At 52.8% G+C, this 18,233-nt stretch overlaps 1 protein-coding gene across 1 annotated transcript in view; it reads right to left on the bottom strand.

The window, feature by feature from the left end:
• Positions 1–530: 530 nt before the first annotated feature.
• Positions 531–18,233, bottom strand: part of LOC135516501 (fibrinogen beta chain-like) — a 23,413-nt gene continuing 5,710 nt past the window's right edge. The window contains exons 5-11 of the mRNA XM_064940846.1: positions 17,618–17,714; positions 17,322–17,446; positions 16,869–16,988; positions 15,921–16,043; positions 15,620–15,747; positions 3,224–3,381; positions 531–1,604 (exon numbers count right to left, since the gene is read on the bottom strand). Of these exons, the coding sequence (XP_064796918.1) occupies positions 1,373–1,604; positions 3,224–3,381; positions 15,620–15,747; positions 15,921–16,043; positions 16,869–16,988; positions 17,322–17,446; positions 17,618–17,714 (983 nt within the window). The 3' untranslated portion in view covers positions 531–1,372. The remainder of the gene's footprint in view (positions 1,605–3,223; positions 3,382–15,619; positions 15,748–15,920; positions 16,044–16,868; positions 16,989–17,321; positions 17,447–17,617; positions 17,715–18,233) is intronic.

Raw genomic sequence — 18,233 nt, forward strand, 5'->3', positions numbered from 1 at the left:
GTATGTGGAGGATGAGGGCTGCAGTAGATATCTCAGATAGAGGAGAGTGAACGGGTGTTGTATGTGGAGGATGAGGGCTGCAGTAGGTATCTCATATAGGGAGGAGTGAACGGGTGTTGTATGTGGAGGATGAGGGCTGCAGTAGATATCTCAGATAGGGGGGAGTGAACGGGTGTTGTATGTGGAGGATGAGGGCTGCAGTAGATATCTCAGATAGAGGAGAGTGAACGGGTGTTGTATGTGGAGGATGAGGGCTGCAGTAGGTATCTCAGGGGGAGTGAGGCCTAAGAGGGTTTTATAAATAAGCATCAACCAGTGGGTCTTGCGAAGGGTATACAGAGATGACCAGTTTACAGAGGAGTATAGAGTGCAGTGATGTGTCCTATAAGGAGCATTGGTGGCAAATCTGATTGCCGAGTGGTAAAGAACATCTAGCATCTAGAGAGCACCCTTACCTGCCGATATAAATTACATCTCCATAATCTAGCCTGGGTAGGACGGTCTGAATGACGACGATCAAACACATGACATAGGTTCCTCAATATGTTTTTATTGAGTATAGTAAGGGACAGTCCTCTGCTAATATCTACTTGTATACTTTATATACATATATATATATATATATACTTCTACATATACTTGTCCCAAAGACAAACACACAGCACACAATCACTCACAGAAGAACAACACATGCTCAGTTAGTAGGGTGCCGCTCAGTCCCTGTGTGTGTGTCCCTGTGTGTGTGTCCCTGTGTGTGTCCCTGTGTGTGTGTCCCTGTGTGTGTCCCTGTGTGTGTCCCTGTGTGTGTCCCTGTGTGTGTGTCCCTGTGTGTGTCCCTGTGTGTGTCCCTGTGTGTGTGTCCCTGTGTGTGTCCCTGTGTGTGTCCCTGTGTGTGTCCCTGTGTGTGTGTCCCTGTGTGTGTCCCTGTGTGTGTGTCCCTGTGTGTGTCCCTGTGTGTGTGTCCCTGTGTGTGTGTCCCTGTGTGTGTCCCTGTGTGTGTCCCTGTGTGTGTCCCTGTGTGTGTGTCCCTGTGTGTGTCCCTGTGTGTGTCCCTGTGTGTGTGTCCCTGTGTGTGTCCCTGTGTGTGTCCCTGTGTGTGTCCCTGTGTGTGTGTCCCTGTGTGTGTCCCTGTGTGTGTGTCCCTGTGTGTGTCCCTGTGTGTGTGTCCCTGTGTGTGTCCCTGTGTGTGTGTCCCTGTGTGTGTGTCCCTGTGTGTGTCCCTGTGTGTGTGTCCCTGTGTGTGTGTCCCTGTGTGTGTCCCTGTGTGTGTCCCTGTGTGTGTCCCTGTGTGTGTGTCCCTGTGTGTGTGTCCCTGTGTGTGTCCCTGTGTGTGTCTCTGTGTGTGTCCCTGTGTGTGTGTCCCTGTGTGTGTCTACCGCGAGGCGAAGTAGGGCCTGATCTTCATGCAGATGGCTTTGAGAGAGTACCAGGATCCCTTCCAGTTCATCCACACCATGCCGTCATCCGTCCCGTGTTTTGCCATGTACCGGGTGTAAGCCCCGCCCCAGTAGTAACGGCCGTTGGGATTGGCTGAGTGACACCTGTTGTACCACCAGCCACCGCCGTCCTCGCGGGAGCACTGCTTGGACGGGTCACCTGGAGTCCTGTAGAGGGGGGGGAGAGGGGGAGAGGGGGGAGAGAGTGGGGGGAGTGGGGGAGAGAGTGGGGGGAGAGAGGGGTGAGAGAGGGGAGTGGGAGAGCGAGAGGGGGAGAGAGGGGGTGAGAGAGAGAGAGGGGTGGGGGAGAGGGGGAGAGAGTGGGGAGGGGGGGGGGGGGGGGGGAGGGGGAGGGGGGAGAGTGGGGGAGAGAGTGGGGGGGGAGTGGGGGAGAGAGTGGGGGGGGAGGGGGGGAGAGGGGTGAGAGAGGGGGAGTGGGAGAGCGAGAGGGGGGAGAGAGGGGGTGAGAGAGAGAGAGGGGTGGGGGAGAGGGGGGAGAGAGTGGGGAGGGGGGAGAGGGGGGGAGGGGAGGGGGGGAGAGTGGGGGAGAGAGTGGGGGGAGTGGGGGAGAGAGGGGGGGGGGAGGGGGGAGAGGGGTGAGAGAGGGGAGTGGGAGAGCGAGAGGGGGGAGAGGGGGTGAGAGAGAGAGAGGGGGTGGGGGAGAGGGGGGGAGAGAGTGGGGAGGGGGGGAGAGGGGGAGAGGGGGAGGGGGAGAGGGGGAGAGAGTGGGGGGGGAGAGGGGGGGGAGTGGGGGAGAGAGTGGGGGGAGAGGGGGGGAGAGAGGGGTGAGAGAGGGGAGTGGGAGAGCGAGAGGGGGAGAGAGGGGGGAGAGAGAGAGGGGGTGGGGGAGAGGGGGAGAGAGTGGGGGGGGGGGAGAGGGGGGGAGGGGGGAGGGGGGGGTTGTGAGTGGGGAGGGGGAGAGGGGGGAGAGAGTGGGGGAGGGGGAGAGAGGGGGTGAGAGGGGTGAGAGAGGGGGTGAGAGAGAGGGGTGGGGGAGAGGGGGTAGAGAGTGGGGGGAGAGGGGGAGAGTGGGGGGAGGGGGAGAGAGGGGTGAGAGAGGGAGTGGGAGAGAGTGGGGGGGGGGGAGAGAGGGGAGAGGGGGAGTGAGAGAGGGGTGAGAGAGGGGGTGGGAGAGAGAGAGGGGGAGAGAGGGGGTGAGAGAGAGAGAGAGAGAGAGAGAGAGAGAGAGAGAGGGGTGGGGAGAGAGGGGGGAGAGAGTGGTGAGTGGGGGAGAGGGGGTGGAGGGGGAGGGGGAGAGGGGGAGAGAGTGGGGAGGGGGGGAGAGAGGGGGTGGGAGAAAGAGAGGGGGAGAGAGGGGGTGAGAGAGAGAGAGGGGAGAGAGAGAGAGAGAAAGGGGGGGGTGAGAGAGGGGGTGAATTAAGAGGGAGGGGTATGGGAGAGAGAGTGCGGTGAGAGAGGGGGGTGAGAGAGAGGGGGGTGAGAGAGAGGGAGGGTGAGAGAGGGGGGTGAGAGAGCAAGGGGGGTTAGGTTAATGTATATTGACCCATTAGTTGTCATTTATTGACTGATCAATCAACCAATCAACTAACCAACCAATCGTCCATTTCAATATCATCACAGAGAGAGAGACAGAGAGAGAGAGAGATGCTGGAGAGAGAGAGAGAGATGCAGAGAGAGAGAGATGGAGAGAGAGATGCAGAGAGAGAGAGATGCAGAGAGAGAGAGAAAGAGAAAGAGAAAGAGAAAGAGAGAGAGAGAGAGAGAAAGAGAGAGAGAGAGAAAGCACTGAGTAAACCCAAGAAAAAGAGAGAGACATCATCCCATACCAGTTATCGTTGTCTCTGTCGTAGGTGCTGAACATCATTCCGTTGTGGATGGTCATGGTCCGGTTCTCTCCAGACAGCTCCGTAGCTCCCTCCAGCATCACGTTGCCGGCCGTACCAGAGTACCCGTTGATCGCCATCACATATTTGGACGCCTCACTCTACATAAAGGTGGTTTTTATTTCCTATAGTCACATTTTAACTACAACATTCTCAGTGTTTTAAAGTAACCCAACCTAGACCTGTCTGTCTGTCTGTCTGTCTGTCTGTCTGTCTGTCTGTCTGTCTGTCTGTCTGTCTGTCTGTCTGTCAGAACAACCTCACAGACAACCTTGTCTGTCTGTCTGTCTGTCTGTCTGTCTGTCTGTCTGTCTGTCTGTCTGCCTGCCTGCCTGCCTGCCTGTCTGTCTGCCTGCCTGTCTGTCTGTCTGTCTGTCTGTCTGTCTGTCTGTCTGTCTGTCTGTCTGTCAGAACAACCTCACAGACAACCTTGTCTGTCTGTCTGTCTGTCTGTCTGTCTGTCTGTCTGTCTGTCTGTCTGTCTGTCTGTCTGTCTGTCTGTCTGTCTGTCTGTCTGCCTGCCTGCCTGCCTGCCTGTCTGTCTGTCTGTCTGTCTGTCTGTCTGTCTGTCTGTCTGCCTGCCTGCCTGTCTGTCTGCCTGCCTGTCTGTTTGTCTGTCTGTCTGTCTGTCTGTCTGTCTGTCTGTCTGTCTGCCTGCCTGCCTGCCTGCCTGCCTGTCTGTCTGTCTGCCTGCCTGCCTGCCTGTCTGTCTGTCTGCCTGCCTGCCTGTCTATCTGCCTGCCTGCCTGCCTGTCTGTCCGTCCGTCCGTCCGTCTGTATTGTAAAGTTACAGTTGAAGTCAGAAGTTTACATACACTCAATTTGTATTAGCGAAATACATTTATACTCAGTTTAATCCCAGTAAAAATAGACATTTAATCACAGTATAAATTCCCTGTCTAAGGTCAGTTAGGATCACCAGGTTATTTTAAGAATGTGAAATGTCAGAATAATAGTAGAGAGAATGATTTAGTTCAGCTTTTATTTCTTTCATCACATTTCCAGTGGGTCAGAAGTTTACATGCACTCAATTAGTATTTAGTAGCATTGCCTTTAAATTGTTTAACTTGGGTCAAACGTGTTGGGTAGCCTTCCACAACATTCCCACAATAACTTGGGTGGTCAGTTAGGATCACCACTTTATTTTAAGAACGTGAAATGTCAGAATAATAGTAGAGATAATTAGTAGAGATAATAAGCTTCCCACAATAAGTTGGGTGAATTTTGGCCCCATTCCTCCTGACAGAGCAGGTGTAACTGAGTCAGGTTTGTAGGCCCCATTCCTCCTGACAGAGCTGGTGTAACTGAGTCAGGTTTGTAGGCCCCATTCCTCCTGACAGAGCTGGTGTAACTGAGTCAGGTTTGTAGGCTCCATTCCTCCTGACAGAGCTGGTGTAACTGAGTCAGGTTTGTAGGCCCCATTCCTCCTGACAGAGCTGGTGTAACTGAGTCAGGTTTGTAGGCCCCATTCCTCCTGACAGAGCTGGTGTAACTGAGTCAGGTTTGTAGGCCCCATTCCTCCTGACAGAGCTGGTGTAACTGAGTCAGGTTTGTAGGCTCCATTCCTCCTGACAGAGCTGGTGTAACTGAGTCAGGTTTGTAGGCCCCATTCCTCCTGACAGAGATGGTGGAACTGAGTCAGGTTTGTAGGCCCCATTCCTCCTGACAGAGCTGGTCTAACTGAGTCAGGTTTGTAGGCCCCATTCCTCCTGACAGAGCTGGTGTAACTGAGTCAGGTTTGTAGGCCCCATTCCTCCTGACAGAGCTGGTGTAACTGAGTCAGGTTTGTAGGCCCCATTCCTCCTGACAGAGCTGGTGTAACTGAGTCAGGTTTGTAGGCCCCATTCCTCCTGACAGAGCTGGTGTAACTGAGTCAGGTTTGTAGGCCTCATTCCTCCTGACAGAGCTGGTGTAACTGAGTCAGGTTTGTAGGCCTCATTCCTCCTGACAGAGCTGGTGTAACTGAGTCAGGTTTGTAGGCCTCATTCCTCCTGACAGAGCAGGTGTAACTGAGTCAGGTTTGTAGGCCTCATTCCTCCTGACAGAGCTGGTGTAACTGAGTCAGGTTTGTAGGCCCCATTCCTCCTGACAGAGCTGGTGTAACTGAGTCAGGTTTGTAGGACCCATTCCTCCTGACAGAGCTGGTGTAACTGAGTCAGGTTTGTAGGCCCCATTCCTCCTGACAGAGCTGGTGTAACTGAGTCAGGTTTGTAGGCCCCATTCCTCCTGACAGAGCTGGTGTAACTGAGTCAGGTTTGTAGGCCCCATTCCTCCTGACAGAGCTGGTGTAACTGAGTCAGGTTTGTAGGCCCCATTCCTCCTGACAGAGCTGGTGTAACTGAGTCAGGTTTGTAGGCCCCATTCCTCCTGACAGAGCAGGTGTAACTGAGTCAGGTTTGTAGGCCCCATTCCTCCTGACAGAGCTGGTGTAACTGAGTCAGGTTTGTAGGCCCCATTCCTCCTGACAGAGCTGGTGTAACTGAGTCAGGTTTGTAGGCCCCATTCCTCCTGACAGAGCTGGTGTAACTGAGTCAGGTTTGTAGGCCCCATTCCTCCTGACAGAGCTGGTGTAACTGAGTCAGGTTTGTAGGCCTCATTCCTCCTGACAGAGGAGGTGTAACTGAGTCAGGTTTGTAGGCCCCATTCCTCCTGACAGAGGAGGTGTAACTGAGTCAGGTTTGTAGGCCTCATTCCTCCTGACAGAGCTGGTGTAACTGAGTCAGGTTTGTAGGTCCCATTCCTCCTGACAGAGCTGGTGTAACTGAGTCAGGTTTGTAGGCCCCATTCCTCCTGACAGAGCTGGTGTAACTGAGTCAGGTTTGTAGGCCCCATTCCTCCTGACAGAGCTGGTGTAACTGAGTCAGGTTTGTAGGCCCCATTCCTCCTGACAGAGCTGGTGTAACTGAGTCAGGTTTGTAGGCCCCATTCCTCCTGACAGAGCAGGTGTAACTGAGTCAGGTTTGTAGGCCTCATTCCTCCTGACAGAGCTGGTGTAACTGAGTCAGGTTTGTAGGCCCCATTCCTCCTGACAGAGCTGGTGTAACTGAGTCAGGTTTGTAGGCCCCATTCCTCCTGACAGAGCTGGTGTAACTGAGTCAGGTTTGTAGGCCCCATTCCTCCTGACAGAGCTGGTGTAACTGAGTCAGGTTTGTAGGCCCCATTCCTCCTGACAGAGCTGGTGTAACTGAGTCAGGTTTGTAGGCCCCATTACTCCTGACAGAGCTGGTGTAACTGAGTCAGGTTTGTAGGCCCCATTCCTCCTGACAGAGCTGGTGTAACTGAGTCAGGTTTGTAGGCCTCATTCCTCCTGACAGAGCTGGTGTAACTGAGTCAGGTTTGTAGGCCCCATTCCTCCTGACAGAGCTGGTGTAACTGAGTCAGGTTTGTAGGCCCCATTCCTCCTGACAGAGCTGGTGTAACTGAGTCAGGTTTGTAGGCCCCATTCCTCCTGACAGAGCTGGTGTAACTGAGTCAGGTTTGTAGGCCCCATTCCTCCTGACAGAGCTGGTGTAACTGAGTCAGGTTTGTAGGCCCCATTCCTCCTGACAGAGCTGGTGTAACTGAGTCAGGTTTGTAGGCCCCATTCCTCCTGACAGAGCTGGTGTAACTGAGTCAGGTTTGTAGGCCCCATTCCTCCTGACAGAGCTGGTGTAACTGAGTCAGGTTTGTAGGCCTCATTCCTCCTGACAGAGCTGGTGTAACTGAGTCAGGTTTGTAGGCCCCATTCCTCCTGACAGAGCTGGTGTAACTGAGTCAGGTTTGTAGGCCCCATTCCTCCTGGCAGAGCTGGTGTAACTGAGTCAGGTTTGTAGGCCCCATTCCTCCTGACAGAGCTGGTGTAACTGAGTCAGGTTTGTAGGCCCCATTCCTCCTGACAGAGCTGGTGTAACTGAGTCAGGTTTGTAGGCCCCATTCCTCCTGACAGAGCTGGTGTAACTGAGTCAGGTTTGTAGGCCCCATTCCTCCTGACAGAGCTGGTGTAACTGAGTCAGGTTTGTAGGCCCCATTCCTCCTGACAGAGCTGGTGTAACTGAGTCAGGTTTGTAGGCCCCATTCCTCCTGACAGAGCTGGTGTAACTGAGTCAGGTTTGTAGGCCCCATTCCTCCTGACAGAGCTGGTGTAACTGAGTCAGGTTTGTAGGCCCCATTCCTCCTGACAGAGCTGGTGTAACTGAGTCAGGTTTGTAGGCCCCATTCCTCCTGACAGAGCTGGTGTAACTGAGTCAGGTTTGTAGGCCCCATTCCTCCTGACAGAGCTGGTGTAACTGAGTCAGGTTTGTAGGCCCCATTCCTCCTGACAGAGCTGGTGTAACTGAGTCAGGTTTGTAGGCCCCATTCCTCCTGACAGAGCTGGTGTAACTGAGTCAGGTTTGTAGGCCCCATTCCTCCTGACAGAGCTGGTGTAACTGAGTCAGGTTTGTAGGCCTCCTGACAGAGCTGGTGTAACTGAGTCAGGTTTGTAGGCCCCATTCCTCCTGACAGAGCTGGTGTAACTGAGTCAGGTTTGTAGGCCCCATTCCTCCCGACAGAGCTGGTGTAACTGAGTCAGGTTTGTAGGCCCCATTCCTCCTGACAGAGCTGGTGTAACTGAGTCAGGTTTGTAGGCCCCATTCCTCCTGACAGAGCTGGTGTAACTGAGTCAGGTTTGTAGGCCCCATTCCTCCTGACAGAGCAGGTGTAACTGAGTCAGGTTTGTAGGCCCCATTCCTCCTGACAGAGCTGGTGTAACTGAGTCAGGTTTGTAGGCCCCATTCCTCCTGACAGAGCTGGTGTAACTGAGTCAGGTTTGTAGGCCCTATTCCTCCTGACAGAGCAGGTGTAACTGAGTCAGGTTTGTAGGCCCCATTCCTCCTGACAGAGCTGGTGTAACTGAGTCAGGTTTGTAGGCCCCATTCCTCCTGACAGAGCTGGTGTAACTGAGTCAGGTTTGTAGGCCCCATTCCTCCTGACAGAGCTGGTGTAACTGAGTCAGGTTTGTAGGCCCCATTCCTCCTGACAGAGCTGGTGTAACTGAGTCAGGTTTGTAGGCCCCATTCCTCCTGACAGAGCTGGTGTAACTGAGTCAGGTTTGTAGGCCCCATTCCTCCTGACAGAGCTGGTGTAACTGAGTCAGGTTTGTAGGCCCCATTCCTCCTGACAGAGCAGGTGGAACTGAGTCAGGTTTGTAGGCCCCATTCCTCCTGACAGAGCTGGTGTAACTGAGTCAGGTTTGTAGGCCCATTCCTCCCGACAGAGCTGGTGTAACTGAGTCAGGTTTGTAGGCCCCATTCCTCCTGACAGAGCAGGTGTAACTGAGTCAGGTTTGTAGGCCTCCTGACAGAGCAGGTGTAACTGAGTCAGGTTTGTAGGCCCCATTCCTCCTGACAGAGCTGGTGTAACTGAGTCAGGTTTGTAGGCCCCATTCCTCCTGACAGAGCTGGTGTAACTGAGTCAGGTTTGTAGGCCTCATTCCTCCTGACAGAGCAGGTGTAACTGAGTCAGGTTTGTAGGCCCCATTCCTCCTGACAGAGCTGGTGTAACTGAGTCAGGTTTGTAGGCCCCATTCCTCCTGACAGAGCTGGTGTAACTGAGTCAGGTTTGTAGGCCCCATTCCTCCTGACAGAGCTGGTGTAACTGAGTCAGGTTTGTAGGCCCATTCCTCCTGACGGAGCTGGTGTAACTGAGTCAGGTTTGTAGGCCCCATTCCTCCTGACAGAGCTGGTGTAACTGAGTCAGGTTTGTAGGCCCCATTCCTCCTGACAGAGCTGGTGTAACTGAGTCAGGTTTGTAGGCCCCATTCCTCCTGACAGAGCTGGTGTAACTGAGTCAGGTTTGTAGGCCCCATTCCTCCTGACAGAGCTGGTGTAACTGAGTCAGGTTTGTAGGCCCCATTCCTCCTGACAGAGCTGGTGTAACTGAGTCAGGTTTGTAGGCCCCATTCCTCCTGACAGAGCTGGTGTAACTGAGTCAGGTTTGTAGGCCTCATTCCTCCTGACAGAGCTGGTGTAACTGAGTCAGGTTTGTAGGCCCCATTCCTCCTGACAGAGCTGGTGTAACTGAGTCAGGTTTGTAGGCCCCATTCCTCCTGGCAGAGCTGGTGTAACTGAGTCAGGTTTGTAGGCCCCATTCCTCCTGACAGAGCTGGTGTAACTGAGTCAGGTTTGTAGGCCCCATTCCTCCTGACAGAGCTGGTGTAACTGAGTCAGGTTTGTAGGCCCCATTCCTCCTGACAGAGCTGGTGTAACTGAGTCAGGTTTGTAGGCCCCATTCCTCCTGACAGAGCTGGTGTAACTGAGTCAGGTTTGTAGGCCCCATTCCTCCTGACAGAGCTGGTGTAACTGAGTCAGGTTTGTAGGCCCCATTCCTCCTGACAGAGCTGGTGTAACTGAGTCAGGTTTGTAGGCCCCATTCCTCCTGACAGAGCTGGTGTAACTGAGTCAGGTTTGTAGGCCCCATTCCTCCTGACAGAGCTGGTGTAACTGAGTCAGGTTTGTAGGCCCCATTCCTCCTGACAGAGCTGGTGTAACTGAGTCAGGTTTGTAGGCCCCATTCCTCCTGACAGAGCTGGTGTAACTGAGTCAGGTTTGTAGGCCCCATTCCTCCTGACAGAGCTGGTGTAACTGAGTCAGGTTTGTAGGCCCCATTCCTCCTGACAGAGCTGGTGTAACTGAGTCAGGTTTGTAGGCCCCATTCCTCCTGACAGAGCTGGTGTAACTGAGTCAGGTTTGTAGGCCCCATTCCTCCTGACAGAGCTGGTGTAACTGAGTCAGGTTTGTAGGCCTCCTGACAGAGCTGGTGTAACTGAGTCAGGTTTGTAGGCCCCATTCCTCCTGACAGAGCTGGTGTAACTGAGTCAGGTTTGTAGGCCCCATTCCTCCCGACAGAGCTGGTGTAACTGAGTCAGGTTTGTAGGCCCCATTCCTCCTGACAGAGCTGGTGTAACTGAGTCAGGTTTGTAGGCCCCATTCCTCCTGACAGAGCTGGTGTAACTGAGTCAGGTTTGTAGGCCCCATTCCTCCTGACAGAGCAGGTGTAACTGAGTCAGGTTTGTAGGCCCCATTCCTCCTGACAGAGCTGGTGTAACTGAGTCAGGTTTGTAGGCCCCATTCCTCCTGACAGAGCTGGTGTAACTGAGTCAGGTTTGTAGGCCCTATTCCTCCTGACAGAGCAGGTGTAACTGAGTCAGGTTTGTAGGCCCCATTCCTCCTGACAGAGCTGGTGTAACTGAGTCAGGTTTGTAGGCCCCATTCCTCCTGACAGAGCTGGTGTAACTGAGTCAGGTTTGTAGGCCCCATTCCTCCTGACAGAGCTGGTGTAACTGAGTCAGGTTTGTAGGCCCCATTCCTCCTGACAGAGCTGGTGTAACTGAGTCAGGTTTGTAGGCCCCATTCCTCCTGACAGAGCTGGTGTAACTGAGTCAGGTTTGTAGGCCCCATTCCTCCTGACAGAGCTGGTGTAACTGAGTCAGGTTTGTAGGCCCCATTCCTCCTGACAGAGCAGGTGGAACTGAGTCAGGTTTGTAGGCCCCATTCCTCCTGACAGAGCTGGTGTAACTGAGTCAGGTTTGTAGGCCCCATTCCTCCTGACAGAGCTGGTGTAACTGAGTCAGGTTTGTAGGCCCATTCCTCCCGACAGAGCTGGTGTAACTGAGTCAGGTTTGTAGGCCCCATTCCTCCTGACAGAGCAGGTGTAACTGAGTCAGGTTTGTAGGCCTCCTGACAGAGCAGGTGTAACTGAGTCAGGTTTGTAGGCCCCATTCCTCCTGACAGAGCTGGTGTAACTGAGTCAGGTTTGTAGGCCCCATTCCTCCTGACAGAGCTGGTGTAACTGAGTCAGGTTTGTAGGCCTCATTCCTCCTGACAGAGCAGGTGTAACTGAGTCAGGTTTGTAGGCCCCATTCCTCCTGACAGAGCTGGTGTAACTGAGTCAGGTTTGTAGGCCCCATTCCTCCTGACAGAGCTGGTGTAACTGAGTCAGGTTTGTAGGCCCCATTCCTCCTGACAGAGCTGGTGTAACTGAGTCAGGTTTGTAGGCCCATTCCTCCTGACGGAGCTGGTGTAACTGAGTCAGGTTTGTAGGCCCCATTCCTACTGACAGAGCAGGTGTAACTGAGTCAGGTTTGTAGGCCCCATTCCTCCTGACAGAGCTGGTGTAACTGAGTCAGGTTTGTAGGCCTCCTGACAGAGCTGGTGTAACTGAGTCAGGTTTGTAGGCCCCATTCCTCCTGACAGAGCTGGTGTAACTGAGTCAGGTTTGTAGGCCTCCTGACAGAGCTGGTGTAACTGAGTCAGGTTTGTAGGCCTCATTCCTCCTGACAGAGCAGGTGTAACTGAGTCAGGTTTGTAGGCCTCCTGACAGAGCAGGTGTAACTGAGTCAGGTTTGTAGGCCCTATTCCTCCTGACAGAGCAGGTGTAACTGAGTCAGGTTTGTAGGCCTCATTCCTCCTGACAGAGCAGGTGTAACTGAGTCAGGTTTGTAGGCCTCCTGACAGAGCAGGTGTAACTGAGTCAGGTTTGTAGGCCTCATTCCTCCTGACAGAGCAGGTGTAACTGAGTCAGGTTTGTAGGCCTCATTCCTCCTGACAGAGCAGGTGTAACTGAGTCAGGTTTGTAGGCCCCATTCCTCCTGACAGAGGAGGTGTAACTGAGTCAGGTTTGTAGGCCTCATTCCTACTGACAGAGCTGGTGTAACTGAGTCAGGTTTGTAGGCCCCATTCCTCCTGACAGAGCTGGTGTAACTGAGTCAGGTTTGTAGGCCCATTCCTCCTGACGGAGCTGGTGTAACTGAGTCAGGTTTGTAGGCCCCATTCCTACTGACAGAGCAGGTGTAACTGAGTCAGGTTTGTAGGCCCCATTCCTCCTGACAGAGCTGGTGTAACTGAGTCAGGTTTGTAGGCCTCCTGACAGAGCTGGTGTAACTGAGTCAGGTTTGTAGGCCCCATTCCTCCTGACAGAGCTGGTGTAACTGAGTCAGGTTTGTAGGCCTCCTGACAGAGCTGGTGTAACTGAGTCAGGTTTGTAGGCCTCATTCCTCCTGACAGAGCAGGTGTAACTGAGTCAGGTTTGTAGGCCTCCTGACAGAGCAGGTGTAACTGAGTCAGGTTTGTAGGCCCTATTCCTCCTGACAGAGCAGGTGTAACTGAGTCAGGTTTGTAGGCCTCATTCCTCCTGACAGAGCAGGTGTAACTGAGTCAGGTTTGTAGGCCTCCTGACAGAGCAGGTGTAACTGAGTCAGGTTTGTAGGCCTCATTCCTCCTGACAGAGCAGGTGTAACTGAGTCAGGTTTGTAGGCCTCATTCCTCCTGACAGAGCAGGTGTAACTGAGTCAGGTTTGTAGGCCCCATTCCTCCTGACAGAGGAGGTGTAACTGAGTCAGGTTTGTAGGCCTCATTCCTACTGACAGAGCTGGTGTAACTGAGTCAGGTTTGTAGGCCCCATTCTTCCTGACAGAGCAGGTGTAACTGAGTCAGGTTTGTAGGCCCCATTCCTCCTGACAGAGCTGGTGTAACTGAGTCAGGTTTGTAGGCCCCATTCCTCCTGAAAGAGATGGTGTAACTGAGTCAAGTTTGTAGGCCTCCTGACAGAGCTGGTGTAACTGAGTCAGGTTTGTAGGCCTCATTCCTCCTGACAGAGCAGGTGTAACTGAGTCAGGTTTGTAGGCCTCATTCCTCCTGACAGAGCAGGTGTAACTGAGTCAGGTTTGTAGGCCCCATTCCTCCTGACAGAGGAGGTGTAACTGAGTCAGGTTTGTAGGCCTCATTCCTACTGACAGAGCTGGTGTAACTGAGTCAGGTTTGTAGGCCCCATTCTTCCTGACAGAGCAGGTGTAACTGAGTCAGGTTTGTAGGCCCCATTCCTCCTGACAGAGCTGGTGTAACTGAGTCAGGTTTGTAGGCCCCATTCCTCCTGAAAGAGATGGTGTAACTGAGTCAAGTTTGTAGGCCTCCTGACAGAGCTGGTGTAACTGAGTCAGGTTTGTAGGCCCCATTCCTCCTGACAGAGCTGGTGTAACTGAGTCAGGTTTGTAGGCCTCATTCCTCCTGACAGAGCTGGTGTAACTGAGTCAGGTTTGTAGGCCTCATTCCTCCTGACAGAGCTGGTGTAACTGAGTCAGGTTTGTAGGCTCCTGCAGCAAAGCACAACTTTGGAAGTATGCTTGGGGTCATTGTCCATTTGGAAGACCCAGTTGCGACGAAGCTTTAACTTCCTGACTGATGTCTTGAGATGTTGCTTCAATATATCAACATAGTTTTCCTTCCTCATGATGCCATCTATTTTGTGAAGTGCACCAGTCCTTCCTGCAGCAAAGCACCCCCACAACATGATGCTGCCTCCCCCGTGCTTCACGTTTGGGATGGTGTTCTTCGGCTTGCAAGCCTCCCCCTTTTTTCCTCCAAACATAACGATGGTCAAACAGTTCTATTTTTGTTTTATCAGACCTGAGGACATTTCTCCAAAAAGTATGATCTTTGTCCCCATGTACGGTTGCAAACCGTAGTCTGGCATTTTTATGACTGTTTTGGAGCAGTGGCTTCTTCCTTGCTGAGCGGCCTTTCAGGTTATGTCGATATAGGACTCGTTTTACTGTGGATATAGATACTTTTGTACCGGTTTCCTCCAGCATCTTCACTAGGTCCTCTGCTGTTGTTCTGGGATTGATTTGCACTTTTCACGCCAAAGTACGTTCATCTCTAGGAGACAGAACGCTTCTCCTTCCTGAGCGGTATGACGGCTGCGTGGTCCCATGGTGTTTATACTTGAGTATTATTGTTTGTACAGATGAACATGGTACCTTCAGGTGCTTGGAAATTGCTCCCAAGGATGAACCAGACTTGTGGAGGTCTACAATTATTTTTCTGAGGTCTTGGCTCATTTCTTTAGATTTTCCCATGATGTCAAGCAAAGAGGCACTGAGTTTGAAGGTAGGCCTTGAAATACATCCACAGGTACACCTCCAATTGACTCAAATGATGTCAATTAGCCCATCAGAAGCTTCTAAAGCCAGGACATCATTTTCTAGAATTTTCCAAGCTGTTTAAAGGCACAATCAACTTAGTGTATGTAAACTTCTGACCCACTGGAATTGTGATACAGTGAATTATAAGTGAAATAATCTGTCTGTAAACAATTGTTGGAAAAATGAATTGTCATGGGCAAACTAGATGTCCTAACTGACTTGCCAAAACTATAGTTTGTTAACAAGAAATTTGGAAAGTGGTTGGAAAACAAGTTGTAATGACTCCAACCTAAGTGTATATAAACTTCCGCCTTCAACTGTACATGTATAGTAAACTGTTGGTACTGGGCGTGGCTGTGTTACCTGTATAGTAAACTGTCTGTACTGGGCGTGGCTGTGTTACCTGTATAGTAAACTGTTGGTACTGGGCATGGCTGTGTTACCTGTATAGTAAACTGTCTGTACTGGGCGTGGTTGTGTAACCTGTATAGTAAACTGTCTGTACTGGGCGTGGCTGTGTTACCTGTATAGTAAACTGTTGGTACTGGGCGTGGCTGTGTAACCTGTATAGTAAACTGTTGGTACTGGGCGTGGCTGTGTTACCTGTATAGTAAACTGTTGGTACTGGGCGTGGCTGTGTTACCTGTATAGTAAACTGTTGGTACTGGGCGTGGCTGTGTTACCTGTATAGTAAACTGTCTGTCCTGGGCGTGGCTGTGTAACCTGTATAGTAAACTGTCTGTACTGGGCGTGGCTGTGTTACCTGTATAGTAAACTGTTGGTACTGGGCGTGGCTGTGTAACCTGTATAGTAAACTGTTGGTACTGGGCGTGGCTGTGTTACCTGTATAGTAAACTGTTGGTACTGGGCGTGGCTGTGTTACCTGTATAGTAAACTGTTGGTACTGGGCATGGCTGTGTTACCTGTATAGTAAACTGTCTGTCCTGGGCGTGGCTGTGTAACCTGTATAGTAAACTGTCTGTACTGGGCGTGGCTGTGTTACCTGTATAGTAAACTGTCTGTCCTGGGCGTGGCTGTGTTACCTGTATAGTAAACTGTCTGTACTGGGCGTGGCTGTGTTACCTGTATAGTAAACTGTTGGTACTGGGCGTGGCTGTGTTACCTGTATAGTAAACTGTCTGTACTGGGCGTGGCTGTGTTACCTGTATAGTAAACTGTCTGTACTGGGCGTGGCTGTGTTACCTGTATAGTAAACTGTTGGTACTGGGCGTGGCTGTGTTACCTGTATAGTAAACTGTTGGTACTGGGCGTGGCTGTGTTACCTGTATAGTAAACTGTTGGTACTGGGCGTGGCTGTGTTACCTGTATAGTAAACTGTCTGTACTGGGCGTGGCTGTGTTACCTGTATAGTAAACTGTTGGTACTGGGCGTGGCTGTGTTACCTGTATAGTAAACTGTTTGTACTGGGCGTGGACCTTGTTGCCAGACCAATCCTCCATCTCCATGAGGACCTCAGTGGGACCCTGCTTGGTCAGCTGACTGATGCGTTCGTTACCCAGCCAGTACTCCCCTGTCACATGACACAGGACAAACACAGGGTCAGTGATATGATTTAACAATAGATGAATGTCAGTGGACAGCAGTATCCAATATCCAATGTTACCTTAACCTGAATTGACTGATTCTAAATGTCATTGACCCCAGTGACTATTGACAGTTGTTTTACCATTTGTTTGTTCTCACCTGGAGTGTTGCAGTGTCCCTTCCCGACGTCGAAGGCGATATTCCCGAAACCGCTGCGGTAGTTGTCCCAACGCCGGCCGAAATCTACAGAACCATCCATCCTGTTCTGAATAGTGGTCCAGCCTGGAAAGGGACATAGAGAAGAAGACAGTGGACAAGACATTCAGAGACAATTAGGGTTAAGTGCCTTGCTCAAGGGCACAATGACAGATTTTCACCTAGCCAATTCGGCGATTCTTACCAGCGACCTCTTCTTTACTGGCCCAACGCTCTTAACCACTAAGGTGAATGGAGAACTGTCTATCGAGGGAATGTGACAGAGGCTGTGAGGTTGAGGAGGGAGGGTGGGAGGGACAGGCTGGTAGAAGAATAGAGAGAAAGGGGGTGGTAGAGAGAGAAAGAGAGGGGGAGATGGAGAGAGAGAGAGAGAGAGAGGGAGGGAGGGAGAGATGGGGAGAGAGAGAGAGAGAGAGAGACAGAGAGAGACAGAGAGAGAGGGTGGAGAGAGAGAGACAAAGAGAGACAGAGAGAGACAGAGAGAGAGAGAGGGAGAGAGGGGGAGATGGAGAGAGAGAGAGAGAGAGGGAGGGAGGGAGAGAGAGAGAGAGAGAGAGGGAGAGAGGGGGAGATGGAGAGAGAGAGAGAGAGATGGAGAGAGAGAGACAGAGAGAGAGAGAGGGAGAGAGAGAGAGAGAGAGAGAGAGAGACAGAGAGAGACAGAGAGAGAGAGAGAGAGACAGAGAGAGACAGAGAGAGGGAGGGAGAGAGGGGGAGAAAGATAGAGAGACAGAGAGAGAGAGAGAGAGAGGGTGGAGAGTGAGAGAGACAGAGAGAGAGAGAGAGAGAGAGAGAGAGAGGGTGGAGAAAGAGAGAGAGGGGAGAGAGAGGGGGTGGAGAGACAGAGAGAGAGAGAGAGAGAGAGAGAGAGAGAGAATGACAACCACCCACCTCCAATCTGAGTGGTCTGGTCACAGTAGACCTTGTAGGGCTGGTAGAAGGAGTCAGGCTGGATCAGATACATCCCAGAATCCCTTCCTCCTTTCCTGTAGATGTCCTCACACTCCTTACCTGGAGGTCAGGAAGGAGAGACACATTTAGTCCACAGGATCCAGCCTGGGAAACCATCGTAACATTAGGCCAAGAGAACCACCAGTACTACCAACCCCCCACCAACAGAACCACCCCTCCCCACCCACAGAACCACCCCTCCCCACCCACAGAACCACCCCTCCCCACCCACAGAACCACCAACCCCCCACAAAGAGAACCACCCCTCCCCACCCACAGAACCACCCCTCCCCACCCACAGAACCACCCCTCCTCACCCACAGAACCACCCCTCCTCACCCACAGAACCACCAACCCCCCACCCACAGAACCTCCCAAAGTCTTCATCCTCACCAGAGACAACAGGTATGGGGCAGGAGACGGTGCACGGCTCCCTGCATTCGTCTCTCTGGGCCAGGATGGCCTTCTCTACTCTCTGGATCTTCATGCGGATCTTCTCCAGGACTCCCTGCAGGATCCTGTGGGTTCAGACGAATAAGGAGAACAAGCAGAAGAAGACAAAAGACGTTATTAATATCCCCTCCGACACACACACACACACACACACACACACACACACACACACACACACACACACACACACACACACACACACACACACACACACACACACACACACACACACACACCTGATGTTAGATGGGAACACGGTGTCTATTGCCTCCTTTGCATAAACATGCTGGGTCTCCAAGTCATCTGTGTACTGACTCACCAGGTCACCATTCTCTGTTGAGGGGAGAGGAGGGGGACGGGTGAGAGAGGGGGAGGGAGGGGGCGAGAGAGGGGGAGGGAGGGAGAGGGGGAAGGGGTGAGAGAGGGGGAGGGAGGGGGAGGGGGTGAGAGAGGGGGTGAGAGAGGGGTGAGAGAGGGGGAGGAAGGGGGGGGTGAGAGAGGGGTGAGAGAGGGGTGAGAGAGGGGGAGGAAGGGTGGGGGTGAGAGAGGGTTGAGAGAGGGGTGAGAGAGGGGTGAGAGAGGGGGAGGAAGGGGGGGGTGAGAGAGGGGTGAGAGAGGGGGTGAGAGAGGGGGAGGAAGGGGGGTGAGAGAGGGGGAGGGAGGGGCGAGAGAGGGGGAGGGAGGGGTAGAGGGGGAGGGGGTGAGAGAGGGGTGTGAGAGGGGGAGGAAGGGGGGTGAGAGAGGGGGAGGGAGGGGCGAGAGAGGGGGAGGGAGGGGGAGGGGTGAGAGAGGGGGAGGGAGGGGGGGAGGGGGGGGGGGGTGAGAGGGGGGGGGGTGAGAGAGGGGTGAGAG

Source organism: Oncorhynchus masou, chromosome 27 (assembly GCF_036934945.1).
Source record: "Oncorhynchus masou masou isolate Uvic2021 chromosome 27, UVic_Omas_1.1, whole genome shotgun sequence".
In the NCBI taxonomy this organism is placed as follows: domain Eukaryota; kingdom Metazoa; phylum Chordata; class Actinopteri; order Salmoniformes; family Salmonidae; genus Oncorhynchus; species Oncorhynchus masou.